This window comes from Pogona vitticeps, chromosome 4, assembly GCF_051106095.1.
Source record: "Pogona vitticeps strain Pit_001003342236 chromosome 4, PviZW2.1, whole genome shotgun sequence".
Classification (NCBI taxonomy): domain Eukaryota; kingdom Metazoa; phylum Chordata; class Lepidosauria; order Squamata; family Agamidae; genus Pogona; species Pogona vitticeps.
Window position 1 is genome coordinate 4,059,087 of NC_135786.1, and position 23,561 is coordinate 4,082,647.

Consider the following 23,561-nt stretch of genomic DNA (forward strand, 5'->3'; position numbering starts at 1 on the left):
GTATAATTTGCAGACTCAAGAGAAGGAGGGACTGGCCTGGGGGGGGCAAAAGGAATCAGATGGCCTTTTCCTTCAAGATCTAAATTGCTTTCCTTTGGCATGACATGCAGTAACTTATCTGCCCTGCAGTGTTTAGTGTTATGTTAATTTTTTTTCACATACAAAACAAGCACATAAATTTGACTTTGATGTGACCAAGTTGCTTTGCTAATGGTGCTGCCTCTGAAATTAGTCTGTACACTATAAAAGGGCATATATAACATAAACAAAAACAACCACTGTGGCATCTTAAAGACGGATTTATTTCAGTGTTAGATTTTGTTCCCAGATTCTTGGAGTGGAATATTTAGCCACAAATTCATATGAAAGTATAGATTGTAGAGGTATAAACTCATTGAAGGTGGATACAGGCACATAAAATAGAAGTATAGAGTGGCAATAGTATTATTAATACCAGTAATGGGCTTTGAGAGTGTAAACTACAAAACCCTCCTAGCACAGACAGAATAAGTAACTGTATAGGTTGTCTTTAACGTTCCAACATACTGAGCTAGTAAGTAGGTTATATTTTTCTGAACCAACTTCTAATTCTATGGCCAAAAACAACAGCTTTGTCTAAACACAAGACAGTAAATAAAGCTTTTCCTTAACATGCATAGTAAGCAAAGAGGTGATGCAATGGATGGAGTGTCAGAATGAGACTCAGTTTTTTGGGTTTGATGCTTTGCTTGGCCGTGGAAATTCACTAGAAGGTGATAAATGGTTAAATAGTCCTTGGACATTTTCTATACCTGGCAAACCATGTTGGGATTGCCATAAGTGAGATGTGACTTGAGAGTGTGTAACAACAGCAGCGACAAGAATCCTAGATCTTTTCCTTCTGGCACACTCTGGAATCTAGAAAGAACAAGGAACAGGCTCTGGGATCTGTGTATGAACCCTCTTTCCCTCTGAAGATTCCTTTTGTAATTTCTTTTTTTTTCCCCTGCTAGAGTTACTTTCAGGTCAGTAACAGAGTATCCTGGGAGACTGAAGTGTTTTGAAACTGGCTTCTGTGTGTTGACATTTCTGATGTCAGATTTGTGTCTATATGTTCTTCTGCACTGAGGCTGTCCCAACTGTCCTATCTAGAAAGCAGAGTCGTACTGCTGGCAAAGGGAGGCATAAATCACATGGACGGATGAACAAGTAAACAAGCCCCAGATATTGTGAGCAATATTGTTAGGGCAAACAACAGTAGATGTGTTGGCACACAGCGGGCATCTAGGTTTGTGGCAAGGTCTTGTTCCTGTCTCTGTACCTAGGCTGTATGTCAGTCATTGTTTAAGACTGGGAGTCTCCAGGTGCGTAGAATCCTGCTACCCAGAGCCTGGGAGAGGGAAATTATATATCCAAGTTATGTTTAGACTATAACTAACTGAAAATACACCTGAGCAGTCCCAATAGGTATTCTGTCATTTCCTTTTTCAGTCCGGTCTTGTGATAACTCCCAGGTCCCTGGCCTGTCAAATTGTTTTTCACTTCGTGGAATGAGTATTGTAGTTTAAGAAATCCCTGGTGCAAACCTAAGAGTTTTGAGCCTTTTCTCTTATAGAATTAAGCAGATAGTCATCTACAAGTCTAACTATCTTAACATTTTCATTTGTTTTTAATTTTACCTATATTTCATATGTGTGCATAATTTTAAATTGTGCAATGCTCTGATATGAATAAAGAAGAAAGAACTCACCAAAATACAGCTGGCAAAAGTTTTGATACCTACATACAATCATGATACAAGAAAGAAAGAAAACTACCCACAGCTTTGCAAAAGAAGGGTGGGGAAATGTTTTAATATACTGTATTAAGCAGCAGAGGCTTAATTTATAATTTTAATGCATAAGGGATGGGAATCCAACACATGCCAAATTTACAGGAGGCAACCACAGCGATGGCATATCCTCTGCTGATTCTCCTCAGTAGCCATGAGCTAAAGGCTAGTAGCCATGTAGCCCAAGCTCTCCTATCTGCAGTGGTGAGTAAAGTGTTATGTGGTATCCTCCCCCCCCCCCAGCTATATTCATTCATCCCCAATGCAACCCCTTGGATGCTGGAAAAAGAAAGAAAAATATTGCCACCTTGTGTATGAGTCACATGTGCTCTGAAATCGCATTGATTCAGTGGCAATTTACCACTGATTATGAAATCATCCTCACTGCACAAGTAGATGTGCAACACAATTTCAGCATTTGTGCCACAGATTCTGTTACTGTTGAATTTAAAAAGAAAATGGGAGAAAGAAACACAAAGTGGTATTTCTTGCAATCTGTAGTCTTGCCACATATACAGTATGTGTGTATATACTATCTGTCCTCAAGCCAGTTCTGACTTATGGCATTCCCAGCACAGTTCCCATACATGTGAGGTATATAGGGAGTTGTCTTACTACTCCCAGTGAGTTTCCATGGCTGAGCAGGTATTTGAACTGACATCTCCCAAGTCTGAGAGCCACTCTCTAGCCACTACGCTTACACTGCCACTTGCAGTGCTTTGTAATGTCAGATTTCAAACATTTGCCATTTCCTTGGCCTTCTTATTGGTTAAAAAACTATCAAAGTGTCAGAAAAGTTTTTTCTTTTATGTCGAAGCTGAATTAAATATAGGAGGGATCTGATATTCTATTATAATTGTGAGGCAAACCCTCACAATTATATCATTTGTCTATGCACAGCAATACTAATTTGCACTGAGAATACTTACTGTTACTTCAAAAGTTACATTACTATTTTCTTCATTTCTGTCATTTTGCAACAAAGACCGAGCTTCTAGAGAAAACGAGTCCTGTAGGTTATTTGGACCTTCTTCTCTTGGCTCTGTATTGACAATAAAAGTTAGAAAAGAAAATTACTACTGGTCTCTTGTCCACTGTGCCAATCAATCAACTGCTCTGGTAATGAGAGACAGAGTCCCCTTGCACAGATTTTACATAACTGACATGGGTCAGCAGCCTTGAGAAAAGGTGGAAAAGAAATCTAGTAGGTTTGATATAGTAAATAAAACTTCAGACTGTTCCAATATGTGCCCATGTTATGGTGCATCCCAGCCTGATCAAACGTATTTTGTATTTTAAATGCATATTCATTTTAGAGTGAGGCAAAAACCACAGCAACTCTTTGTGATTCTTGTAAATTCTGGAGGGAAATAATTTTTATTAATTGCTGTTTTCAGTAACACTGATAAAATATAGGCAAACTCACTACTCTGGGATTGCTGTTTTGCTGTAAGGAAAGGCTGTAAAAGGAGTAAATGGGCAAGATGGCAAGCAAGATAAAAATAGCAATTGATTTCTGTATATGTATGTATGTATGTATGTATGTATGTATGTATGTATGTATGTATGTATGTATGTATGTATGTATGTATGTATGTATGTATGTATGTATGTATGTATGTATGTATGTACCTACCGTGTTTCCCCAGAAAATAAGACAGGGTCTAGAGTAGATATGGTCTAGAGGGGCGGGGTATAAATTTAATAAATAAATAAATAAATAAATATTAATTTTTGCTCCAAAAACACATTAGGGCTTATTTTCAAGGGATGTTTTATTTTTTTCATGTACAGCAAACTACATTTATTCAAATGCAGTCATGTCATCTTCTTCTGGTGGCTGCACAAGGGTGGAGGGCGGGGTTTCACTTAACTGGGGCTTATTTTTGGGGTAGGGCTTATATTACGAGTATCCTAAAAAATCATACTAGGGCTTATTTTCAGTTTGGGCTTATTTTGAGGGAAACAGGGTATTTAACTTCTATACCATCCATCTGGCTACTAAGGCTTCTAAAGTGCATAAGCAAGTTCTCTAAGAATCCAGATTTTACTCTCTGTCCCAAACCTGTTTCTTCACTATAGCAGTTGTACTACCTTTACTCTATCTCTCTGTTGCTGAATGTTCTCCATCAGAATTACGAAGAAAACGCAATACCGCTCTAGGGAAGAAAGAGCTGCAAATAAAAGAACTATAACAATTTTAGAGGTAAAATACTAAAATCCTACTTTTAGCAGCTTGTTCCTTGCTTCTTTCTTCTACTTCTGCCTCCTGCTGAAGTGTTTTTCTTCCATTCTTGAGACTTCTAACAAACAGCTGACAGAACACAGATTTCATGAGGTTTTTTATGACATTCTAGAATATGATTTTCATATTATCAAGAAAAAAATCCATAGAAGAAAGGGTATAGTACAGCTAATATAATAGTTATATTGCCTAGCCTTCTCTGCCACCATCACAATTTTTTGCAGATATTGAGAAATGTCTAATTTATAATTTGACATGCAGTCTTGATACATAGTTTTTAGACAATTTCACACCAAAGCCTCAAGTGATTCTTTTTCTTTTTGCTAGTTTAATGAACTGTAATCCATGTGGCAAGTATGCCACAAGACACTCTTTGTTCCAGGTGACTGAACCAAGCCATATTATTAAGGTAAACTCTTCTTTCAGAAATTTGTCAACAGAGAAACCACATGTTCATGAATGCTCCATATGTAAAACTACACCATAAGCAATTACAATACTGAGAAAATAATAAGTGCCAAGACTGTCATGAAACATTTGAACCTGAAATCACTGAAGAAAAAGGCATAGTTTGGTGATATAGAGCAGCAGCTCCTAGCCTTAGATCTCTCACTGCTGCTATGTGATGGCCTTTGTGGTCCCAACTCAACAAATCTGTCATTAATGCTCGGATTCCATGACCACTGTCACGCTGAGTAGGGCTTCTGGGAACCAAAGGTGCAAAGTATGATTGTAGAACATATGGTTTATATTCATAAGGTCCTTCTTTCAAGCCTTAGATTTTTCAATCTACTGTAGTAAGGAGAGCTTTAAAATATATCTGCCTTAAGTTCTTGAAACATGTTGCTAGGTTTAGTGGACTCTGTTGAATAAGACAGGCCACTGGGATTTAAAAGATGGAGCCTCTTGTGATAGAGGATAAATAAAATAGAATAAATAAAATAAATAAAAATCTCAGGTTGAAGACAGGGGTAATACAGTATTTAGAGTGCTAAAACAATAGAAGCTGTGCTCAAGAGCTTCAATTAATTCCACCCCCCATTTTGTTTCAATTCAAATAGCAAATAGACGACACACACAAGACAGTTGTCATCGACATGGAACTGAATAGGCTGCAGATGGACATTGTTGTCCCGCAAGAGACGCGATTGCCAGACTCGGGGATCTGTCAAAGAAAAAAAATCTCCTTCTTCTGGAAGGGAAAACCATTGAATGAGACCAGGGAATATGGTGTTGGCTTTGCGGTTAGAAATACTCTACTGAGATCCACTGTTCCACCGACTGAGGGGAGTGAAAGAATCCTGTCTCTGCAGCTCCACTCATCAGCAGGACCAGTCACCCTCATTAGTGCATATGGACCAACACTGTCGTCCACAACAGAAGTCAAAGACGAATTCTATTATGATCTGGCAGCTGCTATAAAAAAATCTCCAGAGAGAGAGCTGCTGTTTATTCTCAGAGACTTTAATGCTAGAGTTGGTGCTGATCATAGTTCTTGGCCCACTTGTCTAGGGTGTTTTGGCATTGGGAAGATGAACGAAAATGGCCAACGCTTGCTGGAGTTTTGCTGTTATTATGGACTTTGTGTCAGCAACACGTTCTTTAATATGAAGCTTCAACACAGAGTTTCCTGGAGACATCCAAGATCAAAGCATTGGCATCTGCTTGCTTTGATCCTCACTAAACACTGTAGCCTTCCTAGTATTACAATCACATGCAGTTATCAGGGTGCTGACTGCGATACTGATCACTCCCTGGTGTGTAGTAGAGTAAAAGTGTGAACAAAGAGATTGTATCACATGAAAAGGGAAGGAAGACCACTTATTGACATCAGCAAGACTTGCGATCAAAGAAAAGTGGAGTAATTTGCCCAAGCACTTGAAGAAACCCTTCCAGGCCTGGCTGATGCAAATGCACCTGAACGATGGGAACATTTCAAGAATGCTGTTTATAACACCACCTTGTCCACTTTTGGCGAGAAGACCAAAAAGACGGCAGACTGGTTTGAAGCCCATTCAGAGGAGTTGATGTCAGCCATTGAGGAAAAGAGGAGAGCTCTAGCAGCATACAAAGCCTGTCCTAGTGAGTACAATTTGCAGGCTCTTTGAGCTGCTTGTAGCCAAGCCCAACAGGCTGCCAGGAGGTGTTCTAATGATTATTGGCTTTAGCTCTGCTCTCAGATACAGATAGCAGTGGATACAGGTAACATCAAGGGAATGTATAACGGTATGAAGCAGGCTTTAGGTCCAATACAGAAGAAATCTGCTCCTTTAAGGTCACACCAAAAGCTTGCTTAGTTTAGCATCCTGTAGTGAGCGTGATTAAGCATGTGACCAAGGGAAAAGTCCTCAGTACTTCAGGGGAGCCCAGAAGGAGTGGGCAACAACTCAGGGTGCAATCAGACAACGACATAAAGATCATGACAGAAAGGGTCACTTGGAGGGTGCAACTTTTAAAGAGATACTTTAAAGGGACCTTTCTGTCCAAATACGATCTGGTCCCAATCTTTCCTGCTCACTCCAGAAAAAAGAGCGACCTGGCCACTGCACCAAAAAAGTCTAGTCAGGGCACGGAGCAGGGCTGGGCTATTTCGCTACCTGCTGTACATTGTCTGTCTGCCAACAAACAGAGCAAACCAGGTTCCAAATTGTGATCTAACGAACCCTCATTACCACTGCTGTTCTTCAGCAACTAATATGTTGTCTCTGACCTGAAATGCCTAAGATGGGATATAGCGGTAGAACTAGTAGCTCTGCATTTCAATAAGGCCAATTTGATAAGAAAAGAAGCATATGACTTGTTAAAGGAGCCTTGAAACTGCAAAATAATCGGATAATTCTCTTCACACTTGTTCTATGGTCTTTGCAGTGTATCCAGTGCACATGAAAATAATTTTTTTCTGGATTTTTTCTTTTACTCTGCTATGTATAGGGTTCGCTATTATCTGTGGTTTTCAGCATCCATGGGGGAATTGGAACCAATCCCCACAGAATATGGGGGCAGGACAAAGTTCTAAATAGAGTAGTCCTAGATCGAGCTGGAATTTTCAACATGTATACATTACTGAAACAGCAACATCTACGTTGGCTTGGGCAAGTCATGAGAATGGCTGATGGTTGGATTCCAAAAGATCTCCTTTATCGAGAATGAGTGCAGGGAAATCATCCCAGAGGGAGACCACCGCTGTGATACAAGGATATCTGCAAGCGGGATCTGAAGGCCTTAGGAATAGACCTCAACAGATGGGAAACCTTGACGTCTGAGCATTCAGCCTGGAGGCAGGTGGTGCATCATGACCTCTCCCATTTTGAAGAGACCCTTGTCCAGCAAGCCGAGGCAAAGAGGCAGTCCCAGAAGCAGCAAAATCAGAGAGCGGGACAGGGTACAGGTTGTATTTGTCTTCAGTGTGGAAGGGATGGTCACTCTCGAATTGGCCTTTTCAGCCACACTAGATGCTGTTCCTAGTCCTCGATACAGAGCACATTACCATAGTCTCTTGAGACTGAAGGATGCCTAAGATATGGGGGCAGGAGGGCCTGGCGTGCTCTGGTCCATGGGGTCACGAAGAGTCGGACACGACTAAACGACTAAACAACAACAAAAACAGTACTGTATAATGAAACAAGAATAAAGTAACCTACAAAATATGAATAATAAAATGAGCTATAAAACCCCAGGTTCTTACCTTTTTCAAATCTTCATTAATTAAAGGCTGGGTAGGTGTGCTCAGAAGTTTATCCATACTACCCAACTCCTTCAAAATCATTAGCCTTTTTGTGGGGGGTGCAATATCTAATGTAGTTAACGTGTCCTTGTAGTCCATAAACTGATTTTCCATAGCGCTTCTGCTTATCTCTTTCTCGATATCTACAAGCAATCTTCTTTTCCTTTTACTTCTTTGCCTCTTTATGTGAACTAGGAACAAAAGCCATTCACAAGTAACATGTTACAAATCAAACCCAAAGAATGCTAGGCCCATAGAAAGCATGCAGTAAGAATTGACTGGTTTCCAATGGCTGTAATATCTGCAATGCTAACAAGATGCTACTACTAATACTTTTTTTAAAAAAACTATTGTAGTAGTTAAGTTAGATATAAACTTATGAATAGAAATGGGCACAAATTAAAAAATGAATTGCAAAATTAATCACAACTTGCTAATTTGTCAATTTGCATTCATCCAAATCAATGCCCCCAATGAATTTTTTAGCAATTTTTGATTTGTTGGGCTATAAAATTGCCACACAGACACCTGGAGACACCAAAGTCACAGAGAAGCTTCCCCTGACTCTCCTCTGCAATGCCTCCAAGTTTGGTGAAGATTGGGCTTCCCTAAGCCAACTGCTAAAGGGCACTTCCCTGGGGGGACCCAATTTTGTGGGCATATAACTTGGATGTCTGAAACCTAATATTCACCAAATTTGGAGGGATTGTAGAGGAGAGTCAGGGAAAGTGTCTTTGCAATTTTGGTGTCTCTAGGTTCCTGGGGGAAACTTTCCTGGAGGGCCCTCTTTGTGGGTGTATAACTCGGGCATCCAAAACTCAAATGTCACCAATCTTGCAGAGCATGTAGAGGATAGTCAGGGAAGCTACACTGTGATTTTGTATCTAGGAGCTTGGGTGGCATTTTATAGGGTTTTAAAGGCAAAAACAAATTGACAAATCATTTTGTTGATTCAGCAGAAAAAAATCATAAATTTGTTATTTGTGATTTGTCAGCCTTGATGAATCATGGATCAAAAAGAATCACCATTTTTCTGATTCGTGCCCAGCTCTACTCATGAGATCTTTGAGAACAAGGAGGAACAAAACATAAGAAATTAGATAATTTCTGATGGAAAGTATTTAGGACTTTTCATATTATGGTGTAAGACAGGTACTACATTTTTATTCAAGGGAGAAATTGAGATTTATTTATTTATTTCTACCCCGCTCATCTAGACCGAAGTGTACTCTGGGTAGCTAACAATAATTCATAAAAGTAAAAACAATATAATAAAATAATAACAACTGTAATAATATAATTCAAGATGGCAAAAATAATTAGATGATGACAGATATAACCTGAAACTTCAATTGGTTCAAGCACAAAACCTTCTTCTTCATTAGATAACAACGTGGTTTCATTTATTGGATGACTTCTTGCTTCCTGCTCAAATCTGGGAGTAGCTATAAAATACCAATCCACAAAGCAATAAGAAAACGTATTCTGCAGTGTAGTAAATAACAAAAGACTAAACAGTAGAAACTTGAGGCTTTGAATGCTATTTCTCAGTGGAAAGGCAAATATAAATAAGCCTATGTAAGGTTTATTGCACATACTGAAACTTAATGGGCATTGAATTTTTATTTATTTATTTCTTAATGACTGAACATATACATGAAGAAAGTTAGATCTTCCCACCTAATATTTTGAACTTCTGATATATCTAATTGATGAAGAAGAAAGAAATAATACAGCCCTTTCAAAGTATACTTTGGATAAGAAACATACACAATGGAATTGTTTTTCCTTCTAATGGTAATGCTTTCTCTCTCTCTGCAACAAAGTAACAGAGCCTAAAGAAAACAGAATTCAATACTGTATTGTAATTCTATACAATACACATGTCTCTTCAGAGGTCTATTTTCCTCCAATATAAGATGGCAGAATACAATTTGAAAAAACTGGATGGGGATTCCCAACAACAAAGCAGACTTTGGTGGATGTTTAATTTAATTTATAATGCAAAGGTAAAACTTACATTAGCTTTTATTTCTGAATGGGGAAAAATGGCTATCAGTTGGCTATTAAAATGTATATTCAGTTTAATCATCTATCTGTCATGACATGCAATTGACACAAAGGGTGTAGAAGACCAACCAGGGAACTTTTTGGCCTTTAATTTCTAGAACCTAATTTATTGAAAAAGACGCTTGTGGTACTTCTAACATTTTTTTCTTATGGCATTAGCAAAACGACTAGTCATACCAGCAGTAATTATTATCATGCTATCCCTGCTAAGTTAATAGCTACCTGTATTAACAGGAAACCATTATCTTGATTCAAACTTTGGGATAGAAAAGCAGCCCATAAATATGACTAAAGAATTGATGAAACTATAATTTTTATCCACTGAGGCTAGAACCAAATCAATGGTTTCACAGAATCACACAGTTTTGGAAAGAAACTTCATTCAGATCATTTTAGTCCAGGAGTCTGCAACCTGCAGCCTCCAGTATGCCCAGACACTCTAAAAAATTGTGGATTTTTTTAAAAGAAAGAAAATTTCACTGGAAACTCTGCAACACAGTGCTGCTAGCAAGTTACAATTTAACTTCTGCATAAATTCCTCCAGCACCCCTGGAGACCTGTTCCATTATTGTTTTTAATTAATTTTTTTAGCAATACTAGAACAATTGTTTTATTAGTTACTACTGCTGGGAATTATCACTTTGCTTATCATTAAGCTTTTACAGAACTGTCAGACTGCATTTCTTCTGTTTCCTTTTTTTACTTAATTTCCAACACTTTCCCATCCCCCCTCATTTAAACCCACTTACGTCTGTCAATTGAAAGTAACTCTTCATGTACCCGACAAAGCAGACAGAAATCTAATAATACCATAATAAATCTGCTCATTTTCAGGATATCACAACAAACTTCATTCTTTCCCACCACCCCCTACCCCCTGGACCATATTAGATGATATTTAAAAGACCTGTCCATTCTGAAGGACATCATCCCTGAGTGCTCACTGGAAGGGCAGATCCTGAAGCTGAGGCTTCAATACTTTGGCCGTCCCAGGAGAAGAGAAGACTCCTTGGAAAAGACCCTGATGTTGGGAAAGTGTGAAGGCAAGAGGAGAAGACAACGACAGAGGACGAGATGGATGGACAGGGTCACCGAAGCTACCAACATGACTTTGACCCAACTCCGGGAGGTAGTGGAAGACAGGAGGGCCTGGTGTGCATGGGGTCACGTGTCCATGGGGTCACGAAGAGTTGGACAGGACTTAAGGACCAAACAACAACAAAAAGACATGGCTCACAGCCAGAGTAATCTGAGGACTTTGGTGGTGAGATGTGTAAAAGGATTTAACCCCTGGCCACCTGATGTCATCCTATCCTTCACTGGGCAGAACCAAAAATATTACAGTATTTTTCACTGTATAAAACAAAAATTTCCCCTTTAATATAGAGAAATAAGGAGGGGGGGAGGGATCAAAGTGCTTTGGTCCCTGCTTTCTCCCTCCACATTTTGCAAATAAAGTGGAGGGGAAAAGTGATTCCTGCTTTCCCTCTACACTTTTGTTGCAAAAAGCTGCTTTCCTCCTACACTTTTTGCAGCAAAAAGTGGAGAGGGGAAGCAGGAATCAAAGCACTTTGATCTCTGCCTTCCCCCTCCACTTTCTTGCAATGAAAGAAATTTTGGGTTACAAAAGTGGGGGGCATCTTATACATGGAGGCATCTTATACATGGAAAAATACGGTAATTACAGACATGGCTATTAGTTACATCTTTAAAGTATCATCTGGTTTGACTGAGTCACAGTTACCTTTCTGAACTAATTTCTGGAAGCATTAGCCCCACCAAAGGAAAAAAAAATCTGACTACAGAAGTTCAGAAGGTGCAGGATAGGCCATACACTCACCTATGGTATCATCTCCTGGCAGGTTTGGGGATAGGTGAGTTTCTCCCTCCGTGTCAAAGAGTGCAATGAGGCTATTCTGCTCAGCTCCAAGCACATTGTCTTAAGAAAATGCATCATATATTATACACAATTTCATGCATAGGAAATTTTGCAATACAGCTTGGTAGAAGAACTTGGTCAGGCATTTTATCTATATTAAAATCACATTTTTAATATGCCACAGTAATGTTGAGTAATGAAGCAGTGGCAGCAGAGAAGGAGTACACCATTCTTTGCCTGACCACTGTTTTTTTCGGTTTCAGATTCCACACTCACTTTCAATAAGTGCACCTGGTGCATTGCCAACTTTTCTTTTAAAAATCCATGATGGCTGAAATTTTGTTGTGCAGTTACATAAATGGCTTTAACTTTTGGAAGTGAATTGCCGCAAGAAATCTACACAGACTTGGCATGCAACAGACAAGGTCTACAGAGATTTCTCAAATTATAGCAATTCACCTCTAAAATTATGCTGTCTGTGTAACAAAGGGACAGGATCTCAGCCGCTCTTGAGCATTCCCAACCCTGTGCTGCTGCTGCTGCTATCCTCACATGACCCCCCACCCACCAAGAAGGCTGTTGCCTCTTCATCTTTGGCTGCCTAGGGACCCTGTCAGGAGAAATAATCAGCATTAGCATTGGTCTTGCCTTTCTGTACAAAATGGAGAAAGCAAATGGCTGTAGGGCTAAGTACTAGTGTGTTAAACAGGGGTCTGAATCCTTCATTTCTCTAAATCATTGGAGAGGGGCATGATTAGGACATTCCCAAAAGATAGTACCTTAAAGTATGTGTAGCCTACTTAAGGGCTAAAGCTTCTGTTTCAGTTGTTGCACATTTTTGCCCTTGTGATGAAAGCTTACTGTTGATGTTCTGTGCCATCAAGTGACTTCTGACTTATACAACCCTATGAATGAATGATCTTCAAAAGGTCTTGTCCTCAACAGCCCTGCTCAGCTCTTGCAAACTCAAGCCTCTGGCCTTCTTTAGGGAGTGAGTCCATCTTGTATTTTGTCTTTCTATTTTCCTGCTGATTTGATGGCATAGAACACTCAAAAGAATAAAAGGTGGTGATATTGGCCATGGAGAACAGCAGGTTAGACAAGGGTGGGGGTGGAGGAGAAATGTTGCCACGATCAGCCACTGCGTGAATTTCCTGGACTAAAAGAAACAGAAATGTATAGATGATAAAACTGGTTGTATTTGTGATTATACAGTACAAGATACATGGATTAATGGGGAATAATCACATATTTGGTCATGCCTTTACAAGTTTATCTCGATGTACTAGAGTGAAGGATCAGCCAACAAGTGCTGTCACTGTTCAGGGGATGCCCAAATGTATTCACATTCTTCAGGGAAGCTAGCTGATGCATGTCCATTAATTTATATGGAGAACTGGGTTACTTGGAAGTCACTTAATAGGCTACAGACTAGAGTTGGTAGGCCTCAGGTGCACCTAAGAAAATGAGGGATTTGCACCAACACAGTCCTTTGCAAATACAGAAAAAAACCCAAGTGATTTCATGTACTGTCTGCTGCTCAACATGTACCATGGAAGATTTGATGTTACAGTATATGCCTCAAATATCCTTGATGTTGTCCATTATTGGGCAAAAATTATCTGATATGTTTATTAACTATAAAGGAAGGAAGTAAGTCCTGTTCTCACTTAGCTTTTGAAATGTAGAAGTTTTAGGATTGTGTTATTCATTATTAAGCTATATTTTTGAACAAACCTTTTAAAGATGTTTTATAATTTTGTTTTCAATAGAGGATTCTCTCTTTTACATTAATTGCTCTGAAATTTCAGAAGAGAAAAATAAAATGGAATAACAATTTAAGAACTTAAATAATTTGAAAAGAAGAATTTGAGAATTAGATTTTATGTATGTCAAATCTATCTCAGTGTGGCTTGTCCAGGACGAAGTTCTTAATTAGCTTGTATTTACTAGACTACGTTCTTACATACCAATCATATCTTCAGCAATGCCTTCATCTCCAAACCCATCATGCTTTAATATAGATAAAGATTCATCCAATTCATTTTTGTCTGCAGTGATGCTGAAAGAACTGTGATCAGCCAAAACATCACTGGGACTGGGAGTAACTAAGAAACTGTCACTGAAGAAGCCGCTTTGCCTTGGCATTTCAATGTCTCCACCTTTGAGAAAAATATATGATTGATTACTGAAGCTCTTCTTCAGGCTTTTAAGCATAATATTGGGATCAGTTTTAAAAGAATATTTCACTTAAAATAGATGCATTAAAACTAAACAATACTTTCTTACTCATCTAACTGCAACGCAGCTGTTGAAATAAATAGAACTTGGGAAGGCAAGAAAACTAAGGCAGTCATATTGGCCATTTAACCCCACAGTTTACAGCAGACTAGGCATTGATGTATTCAAATTAAACCACATTGAGTATGTGACATAAAGCTGAATGCAGGGAAGCCTGTTGAGGAATCATCTTTTTTGTGCCAGAAATAATCTTTTTTTGTTCCACTGGCAGGGGTGATTTAAATTTGGGGTGATAAGTTTGACATCACTTTTGTTCGCTTTCTGCCAGTATGATCACCTGATCTCAAACAAAGAAGCATTCATGAGGTTGTATTCGCGAAGGCTTTCACGGCCGGGATCTAATGGTTGTTGTGTATTTTTCGGGCTGTTTGGCCATGTTCTGAAGGCTGTTCTTCCTAACGTTTCACCAGTCTCTGTGCCCGGCATCTTCAGAGGACAGGAGTAGCACTCTGTGCTCTGGTGCAGTTTATGAAAACCATGCTCTCTGCCTATGTCCTTGCTTATTCCTGCAGATCTAGATGGCTACAGAGATTTCACCTGAGGAAACCTAATTTTTACCTGTGTGAATCACTGGTAGATCAGCTCTCTGGGTAGTGGCACTCTAAGGTAAGTTCAATTGTTTTACCAGTTCTAGTAGGAACTAACAATTTATTTAATTATTTATTTAACTGATATGCCACCCACACTACCCAAAGTTCTCTGGGCGGCTTACAACATTTAAAATACAATAAAAATTCAGAACAATTAAAATACAATTAAAATATATATGAAAATTGCCATCGGACCCACAGCTAATATTATTTCAATTAAAAGCCTTCTGGAATAGGAAGGTTTTGACCTGGCGCCGAAATGTCATCAGTGTCGGCACCAGACGAATCTCAGTTGGGAGGGCATTCCATAGTCTGGGGGCAACTGTCAAAAAGGCCCTTTGTCTTCAAGCCGTCCCTCTTTCTTCCTTAAGGGACAGCTCTTTCAAAAGGGCCCCCGGCTAGATCTTAACTGCTGGGTAGGATTCAGTTGGATTAAGTCCTTAAAGTTGGAACAGAATTATGACAATTTACCAAACACACTGATGGCAAACTAGACAACAGAAAAGCTGTGCCATTGGGTTGAAGTTACCATTAGTAATAAGAGCATGATTCTACCAGTGCAAATAGCCGCCTTCAAATGGGAAGAATTTTCAGACACTGAAAGTTAAACTCCCTTTGCCATGTCCTATGGGTCCCAATCTCCCTACCCACTATTTTCTTTTTTTTAAAAAAAGACTTAATCACATTGTGCTTGTTATTTTAAACAATGCTTTAAATATCTGATATTAAACATTGTAAATTACGCAACAATTATCATTCTGTTTATTGCTGTGGTGGGATTTCCATTGGAGAAACAAATCATCAGTTTTTGGAGTCTAGGAAATGCCATCCCATATCTCCTCAAGATTATCTACCGAGCCCAGATGGGCCATCTTCCTTTATTCCGTGAAAGCCTTTGAGAATACATTCCTTTATTCCCTTTAGCTAATTTGAAACTATGAATATTTATGACTGTGTCACACAGTATGGACATTTACTTTTTGTCTTACAAGAAAATACCCACTAATTATGATCTCCTGCTTTCAGGAAGTTCAGACTACATATGGCCCAAAAGCTATGCCTGTTCATTCTTGAACAAATCTCACTTTATTCAGCGGGGTTTACTTTCAAATGCATGTTTATGATTGCAATTTTACCTTTCAACTAAATAATCTTGCATAACAGCTTTGCAAGCGTGCAGCGACAACTAAGCAATTGACTCATCTCTAAGCAAATATAGTAATGAAAAGAACATCAGGGCTAGTGGATAAAAGCCAGATCTATCCCCAGTTTTCATCTGATGGCCATGTCTACTAGCATTCTTCCACCTGCTGTGACAAGGGCCTGTGAGAAAATTAGGGCTACACTGCATGTTACAAACAAACAGGTGCAACTGTTATTTGACTACCCCTTTCAACTTGAAAAACCATTTGGATTCACATCTGAAACACTTTCTGGAATAAAAGAGGGGAAAGAGCTCTGCCTGCTCCACCTTGTTTTTTCCCCCACTCTCAGTTGCTACGAGCCATTGTTTCTGAAATAAAACAGAAGCTGGTTTTATATGGTCATCTAAGGAAGTGGATTTGATCCACAAAAGCTCACATTAAAATATAGCAGATAATATTTAATGTTCCACAATATTTTGTTCTTTTTTTGTCTTGGTTTGTTTTGCTTTGTCTAATATGTGTATACTTAGTAGCTTGTAGTTTGGTTCTCAGTATCTATAAAAATCCGGAATGCCTACACAGTTTGGCACCCTAGGGAAAGCTGGAGAACCTTTTGGCTACAGATTTACAAACATGAACTTAAAATTATATTAAAGGGATGGCACAACTAATTCAGTGGCTGAAATACAGTAGTAAGTCATAACTAGAATAGGCCCATTGAATGAATGGAACTTATGGAGGAGTTGACTCATGAGATCCAGTTACAACTTGCTACCAGATTCTAAGTAATATCTAATTTGTTTTTGAACTGGATCCTCAATCAGAACTTTTCTGTGTTGGACAGCTATCTGCAAGACTTAACTTGACTGTTAAAATCCAAGAAATTCCAAGCAAGTGCTTGTTTTTTATGGGGATACTGAGCAAGGGTCAGCTAAATAAATCAAAACTTAAAATTAGGAACAAACAAATGATTCATATTTTGATTTACAACGAAAAAGGTTACCTCACCAAAACTGTCACTTTGTAGAAGTCTATAATCCTCTTCTATCAGTGTAATGTCCTCGACTCTACTCTGGTTCAGTGTAAAATGCTGGGCAACATCAATGGCACTGAAGAGAAAAAATGGTGGTCAGAAAATCTCTGTTAATCGATGTTGTTCTTCTTTGTTGTAGTTATACAATGTTGAATCGCTTCCAACTTATGGTGACCCTCTGAATTAGTGACTTCCAAGATATCCTCTCATTCACAAACCTGTTCGGGTCACAAATGAAGGTTGTGGCTTCCTTCATTAAGTGAATCCATTTTTCTCTGATTTCCTCCTACTTTTCCTAGCAATGTTGGTTTTTCCAGTGAGTCTTGCCTTTGGCAATTATTCTTACCAAATTATATATACAGTATATTGTTTTCCTGTCAAAACACTCAATGTGACATTAATATGGAAAGGTGGAGAAGCATTCGGGAATGTGGGACTATGTTATTATTACTTTCCTTCATTGATTGTATCTGTAACACACTTTAGTTATGAAATACCATAGACAACCTGAAGTCAGAACGGCGCGGGGATCTCATTCCAAACCTCAGATGTTTGATGTCTTCCCCCTATGTTTAATAGGCCATCATCTCCCTCATAAAAACACTGATATTTTGTTTCTTAATATTTCTATATTATTTGACTGATGTATTCCTTGTTTTATATGTACACTGTCCAGAATAGTGCTATGCACTAATAGGGTGGTTTAAAAATGTTAGAAATTAATTAATTAATATGAACTCTAGTAGTGTATCGCTCCAACAATATTCATGTTGACTCTAAACAAATAAAATAAAAAACTCCAGCAAAAATTCCTAAATTTCTAAACATGGAGAGAGGGAAGAACTCTCTCCCAAAATTTGTAGGGAGGGGCACTTCCCTGTTTCACTCACAAACTGCTTATGAGTCTATGAGCCTTTAAATTCTGTTAAGCTACTTCCAGCACCATGTGAATTGCACACTGCCAGTGTAAACAGATCTCAAAAAGGGAACATGCTATCTCTACACAACTGCTATTCTCATTGAGATTCAACCTGCTCCCTCATAATCCTATTTTAACCTGATTCCAGTACCCCAGGTCTTTCCATCTTCTAAAAACACATGAAAATACAGGATCAGCGCATTCTCCTTTTACCTTATGGCAGGAGAATCAGTCAAGAAGAACTAAGAGAATCATAGAAGACTAACAAAAGGAAGCCCAGAAAAGCTGGGCAGATACTGAAATAGGGCTGAGGGTCTGGTTGGCAAGGAGAGTGCAAATGTAATAGTGCAAATTTACCATTTTTTAAAAAAATGAAGGATTGTAAGAGTCTAGTCAGGAGGTGAGGCTGAAGAGCCTAACGCCGAGGGAGGCCCGGAAGGAAAGGACACAAAATCGGGCCTTCTCGGCGGTGGCTCCTCGCCTCTGGAATAACCTTCCTTCGGCGATTCGTGCGGCCCTTACACTGGGCACTTTTAAGAGACAACTGTACGTCCAGGCCTTCCCTCCTGTCAATAATTTTCTTTTCTTTTCTCATTGATTTTGTTCTATTATTGCATGTATCACACTTGGCTTGTTAAATTTTATGGTTTATTGTATACTCCTCGTTGTAAGCCGCTCAGAGTGGTCGACCAGACCAGATGGGCGGGATATAAATTGAATAAATAAATAAATAAATAAATAAATAAATAAATAAATAAATAAATAAATAAATAAATAAATAAATAAATAAAATAGCAAGAAGAAATAATTAATTTGTAAAGTGAATCACACAAAGACCTGCATGCAATAATATACGATTTTGTGTAACTCCTGCCCCCAGAAAGCAAAAGCGCACATCCTGGACAGCAGCAGTGAATTCATCTCCTCCTAATGTGAGTATCAGTGATTCATGTGAAAGACTGCTAATCTTGAATATCTTGGCAACCTACTGAAGTAAACTCCAAAAACAAAGCCAAGCTAAAACACTCTTACTTCACATCAGGGAGTTGTGTGCCAAAATCATGAAATTCTTCAGGCAACGTGATGGCATCATAATTTGCCTCAGCATTCCCTTTTGGGAGATCAACAAGACCTTAAAGAGAATATATAACATTGGATTAATTGTGGCATGCTGTAACAATATATACTGTATCTTCTCTAGGATATAAATGTAACAACAATGTAATGGCACCAAGCATGATAAAAAAATGAAAATGTTGCAGTGTCACAGTCATAAGTGATATTAATGCTATTCCAGATAACTTCTACAAATGTCATAACAGCAAAAATTAATATTTAAAATGGACAAATTTCCTGGAATCATTTATAACTGGCCTGGAAAATAAGGCACATCTTCACCACATCCCAAATTGTAAATAGCTCTGGTTTTGCTTATGTTCTCAACCAATCTAACTACAGGAAGGGGGAATCTATTTTCCCCAATCCCTCCTCCCAGTGGGTGCAAGCATACCTGGACGAAAAGTTGTCTGCATTTTAAGCAGAGCTTCATTGCAGTCTTCCAAAAGATACTTGGCTTTTCGGTGATAGATTCGCACCACTCCGAGCAACAAATGTCCCGAGGTTCGTAGGGCAATTGTAAACTTGAAAGAAATGATTAAATTGTTTAGTAAAAGTGTTTATTACATAAATATTTATAAAAGCACAAGAGCTGTGAAGAATCTGACCATCAGACTAAGAGTGATCCACCCAAAGACTTTGGAAATAGCTTTTCATAGAAATCTAGCAATATATTACATTACAGGAAGGCTACAGCTCCTTCCACATCTTCCTTTCCCATCCTGGGGCAACATATTAATGGGGATTTTATACATAGAAGCTGTCCATGAGACCAGGACCCCTCAACAAAATGGCACATTTGAACACATGAGAAAGGCAAAAATGCCACTTTAATATTAAAAAGAGAAACAGAATGTCAAATGTAGCAATATAGGAACAGAGTTTTTTTAGGACATTACAACTCTTCTTAGACAACTGGGCCAATGTCATATTGCAAAAAATAAAAAACAAACAAACAAAAAAAACCAAAAATGTATATGCGAGGGCAATCATGGAAGTGTTTTTCACAGTTTGTAGTTGTCCATTGCATGCCATCTTACAAGATCAACATTTGACCAGGGGATAACTGTTCAGAATGAACAGGGGATGACCAGAGGAGCAGACAAAATACTTACCACCATTTGTTGCTCTTATATGATCATATAACACAATGTATTTCTAGAGTTAAAAAATTAGGCATTTTTTTCCAAAGACCAATTTATGCAAAAGAACAGTGGAGACTTCCTGCTTTCAAAACCCCTTCAGTAAATTGCACCAATTCCCCCTATTCCTGAACAGGTCCCCAAAATAGCACATCTCCAATGGATTATATTATTATTTTACATTTAAAAGAGCTACCCTCCTACAGACAGCCAATGTGATGTAATTGATTCAAATCCCAAATCCACCATGGACATTCACTGGGTTATAACAGAGGTATACAAGTCCTTCAATACTTTACATACCTCAAAAATCCTATAACAGTAACCCTCCGGTTGGCCTTCATAGGCAGAATGATGGGGTATAAATGCAACAAATGAATAATGAACACATACACTCATATATGAAAGGAAAGTCTGATGCTGCAAAGAAAAAGACTGCATAGGAACCTGGAATGTAAGATCTATGAACCTTGGGAAGCAGGATGTGGCCAAACAGGAGATGGCAAGAATAAACACTGACATCCTAGGCATCAGTGAGGCTCGAGAGTCCCCTGGATTGCAAGGAGAACAAACCTATCCATTCTGAAGGAAATCAACACTGAGTGCTCCCCGGAAGGGCAGATCCTGAAGCTGAGGCTCCAACACTTTGGTCATCTCATGGGAAGAGAAGACTCCCTGGACAAGACCCTGATGTTAGGAAACTGTGAAGGCAAGAGGAGAAGGGGATGACAGAGATGGATGGACAGTGTCATCGGAGCGACCAACATGAATTTGACCAAACTCCGGGAGGCAGTGGAAGACAGGAGGGCCTGGTGTGCCATGGGCTCACAAAGAGTCAGACACAACTTAATGACTAAACAAAAGAACACTTATATGTAACTGCTTTCAGAATGTGTCAAGCATCATTTTCGAAGAAGACAATTCAACCAGCATCTCTTAAAGAGTGGTATGCGAAACATATAGTTTGTGTACTACTCTTTCTGCAAGGCTACTCCAAATTCAGTGGAACAAAGGATAGTCACAACATCTGCATGGTCATGGATAAAACCTTGGATACATTTATACTGGTACATTTTAGCATTTAGAGGTATACCTTTGGAGAAAGCATCTTTTCAATCGTTGTTTCTAAATTGCATTCAAATATATGAGCTTTTGTGACTTTCTTATCCCAGTGAGCAGCCAGCCATATCTTGGCCAGAGGCCCACGCTTATTCATAAGCAGCTGCATGTAGAACATTTTGTCAATACTGTATTCTGTAATTTGATGAACTAGAAGGGAAAAACATTTTAAATGTTCAATGTGTTATTTTTGCATAATTTTAAGAGGTATTAAGCAACAACAAAAATATCAACCTTTATTGTAACAAATAAAGAAAGGAGTCTTACCCCATTCAAAATACTGTAATTACATCTTTTGTAAATACACAATAAGTCAGTGAATGCTCTGAAATAATGATACTTATATAGACCTCTCTTGTAAGAACATCAAAACACTAGTCTGTAGAATGTAAATGAAGAAACTGCTATTTCCCAAGGTTGCAATTCTAAACATACTCGCATGGAAATAAGTTTCATTAATATTACTAGGACCAACTTACAAGTAAACATGGTTAGACTTAGTATTATGTACCTTTGCTTTACACAAACAAAAAAAAGGATTTTTAAAAAGCAGCAAGAAACATAATAGGGGAAAAAACTGAGAGCAAAAATGCCCACATATTATGAAATATATTAGCTTATTAGGAGCTCTCACTGTGGTACTGCAGAAAGAAAAATTAATATAAAAATGGAAGAGAACCAAAATAAGGAGGGAAATGCTAAAGTTTTGGGAGATATAAAAGAAAGTGGGTGGGATACCAAATAAAATCAGTCCTGCTGCTGGATTAGGCCAAAAAGTCATATGTCCAACATTCTGCTAGTCAGATACATTCCAGAATTTCACAAAGGGAATGATGACAAAGATAAAATTAATAATGATAATAATGATAATAACGATGATGATGATGATGATGATGATGATAATAATAATAATGATAATGATAATGATAATAATGATAATAATGATAATAATGATAATAATAATGATGATGATGATGATGATGATGATGATGATGATGATGATGATGATGATGATGATGATGATGATGCAGAGCTGGAAGAGAGCCTATGGATCATTGAGTCCAGCCCTTGTCAAGGAGGCCCAGTGCAGAACTGAACTCCCAATCTCTGCCTAAATCACTGAGCTATCCAGTGTTTCTACAGAGTTGCCACATTCAAAAACTACTAATACACTCATTTGGCAAGAAGGTATCTCATACCCTTTGAAAGCCATATGTGTTAGTGGCCATCATCCCATCTTGTGCAGTGAATTCTATACATTAACTAGTCACTATGTGAATAAATACTCCATTTTGACCTTACTGAATCCTCTGCCAATGAATTTCATTAGGTCATACTATATATTAGATACTAATATTGCAATTTTCAAATTTTTAAAATATTGTTTGGTTTAATTTTCTAAACTGTCTTGGATTCTCTTGAAGAAAAAAGTGGCATATATGTAATTTAAACAAATACATAATAAGAGAGAAGCTGAAACCCAATCATTTTATGTACAGTGTACATATTTTTCTAAACCCCCATCAAGTTCTCTCTTGGTAGTATTTTTCTAATTAAGGAAGTCCCAATAGACAAAAGAGTTAAGGCAGATTGGCAATAATGTTTATACTGTATCTGCAGAGAGATGTGAACTTAAATTCTGTGGTCCATACACAAAATTCCAACTGAAACATAAATAGAAGGTTTTCAGTTCAGTGATTCTTGTTTTGTGTGGGCTATTCCACTGAAAATCAAAATGTAAACATTTAATATGTGGAAAAAACTTTTTAATATTCCAGTTACTCTGTCCAGCCTCTCCCTAGAAAAATGCATGAATTCCTGGCTCATTCACAACATTTTCAATTAAAAGAATCAAAAATATGTTTGGAAAAAAAGACTTCTGTGGGAGACTCCAGAGATCTACTTCCAATTAGAACAGACAGTTAAGTAAATAAAATCTACACTAAAGTATGGTTAGATAATACAGACCACCAAAACTAAATACAGTATATCATAAAATATCAATATCCTCTGTGGTTTTGTCTGTATTCAATACTCAGTTCAATATAAGGCAGTTACATATAATTATAAATGGTTATGTTAATTATAATAAACACGCCAGCATTTCATCTAGAATGAGTGGCAAAACTAAATAAACATATTTTATACCTATTTTATTTTGTTGGTCACAGCCAGCAACAGAAATGTCAGCACTTTTGTTTGTCTCACTATGACAGGTCTCCTCTGTCTGTCAAAATCTGGAAAAAAAAGGTTGAGTAGGTTAAAAGGGCTTGGAAAGAAGGTCATGCTGAATAAGAATGAAAGAGAACATAATGACAAAAATGGTTTTGGAGAAAAAACGCTCTGTCTTATTTTTGATCTCTTTTGATGCACTCCAAATGTTAAATCAGTCAAATTGTTCGTCTAGTTCAGCTTTGTCTGCACTGATTGCTGGCAATGGTTCTTCCCGGGCTCTAAGAACAGAGTTT

The 23,561-nt window shown here is 38.1% G+C and overlaps 1 protein-coding gene across 2 annotated transcripts in view; it reads right to left on the reverse strand.

Moving 5' to 3' along the window:
• RAD21L1 (RAD21 cohesin complex component like 1) overlaps window positions 1-23,330 on the reverse strand; it is a 28,926-nt gene extending 5,596 nt beyond the window's left edge. Inside the window, exons 1-11 of one of the 2 annotated variants that reach the window (XM_078392274.1) lie at window positions 23,242-23,330; window positions 21,068-21,243; window positions 19,227-19,356; window positions 18,749-18,848; window positions 16,773-16,873; window positions 13,699-13,890; window positions 11,690-11,788; window positions 9,120-9,224; window positions 7,741-7,970; window positions 4,037-4,124; window positions 2,740-2,852 (exon numbers count right to left, since the gene is read on the reverse strand). In XM_078392274.1, coding sequence (XP_078248400.1) covers window positions 2,740-2,852; window positions 4,037-4,124; window positions 7,741-7,970; window positions 9,120-9,224; window positions 11,690-11,788; window positions 13,699-13,890; window positions 16,773-16,873; window positions 18,749-18,848; window positions 19,227-19,356; window positions 21,068-21,211 — 1,302 coding nt within the window. In that variant the 5' untranslated portion in view covers window positions 21,212-21,243; window positions 23,242-23,330. Of the gene's footprint in view, window positions 1-2,739; window positions 2,853-4,036; window positions 4,125-7,740; window positions 7,971-9,119; window positions 9,225-11,689; window positions 11,789-13,698; window positions 13,891-16,772; window positions 16,874-18,748; window positions 18,849-19,226; window positions 19,357-21,067; window positions 21,856-23,241 lie in introns of those variants that run through there. The other variant, XM_072996646.2, reaches the window with a different exon arrangement.
• Between the last annotated feature and the right edge of the window lie 231 nt (window positions 23,331-23,561).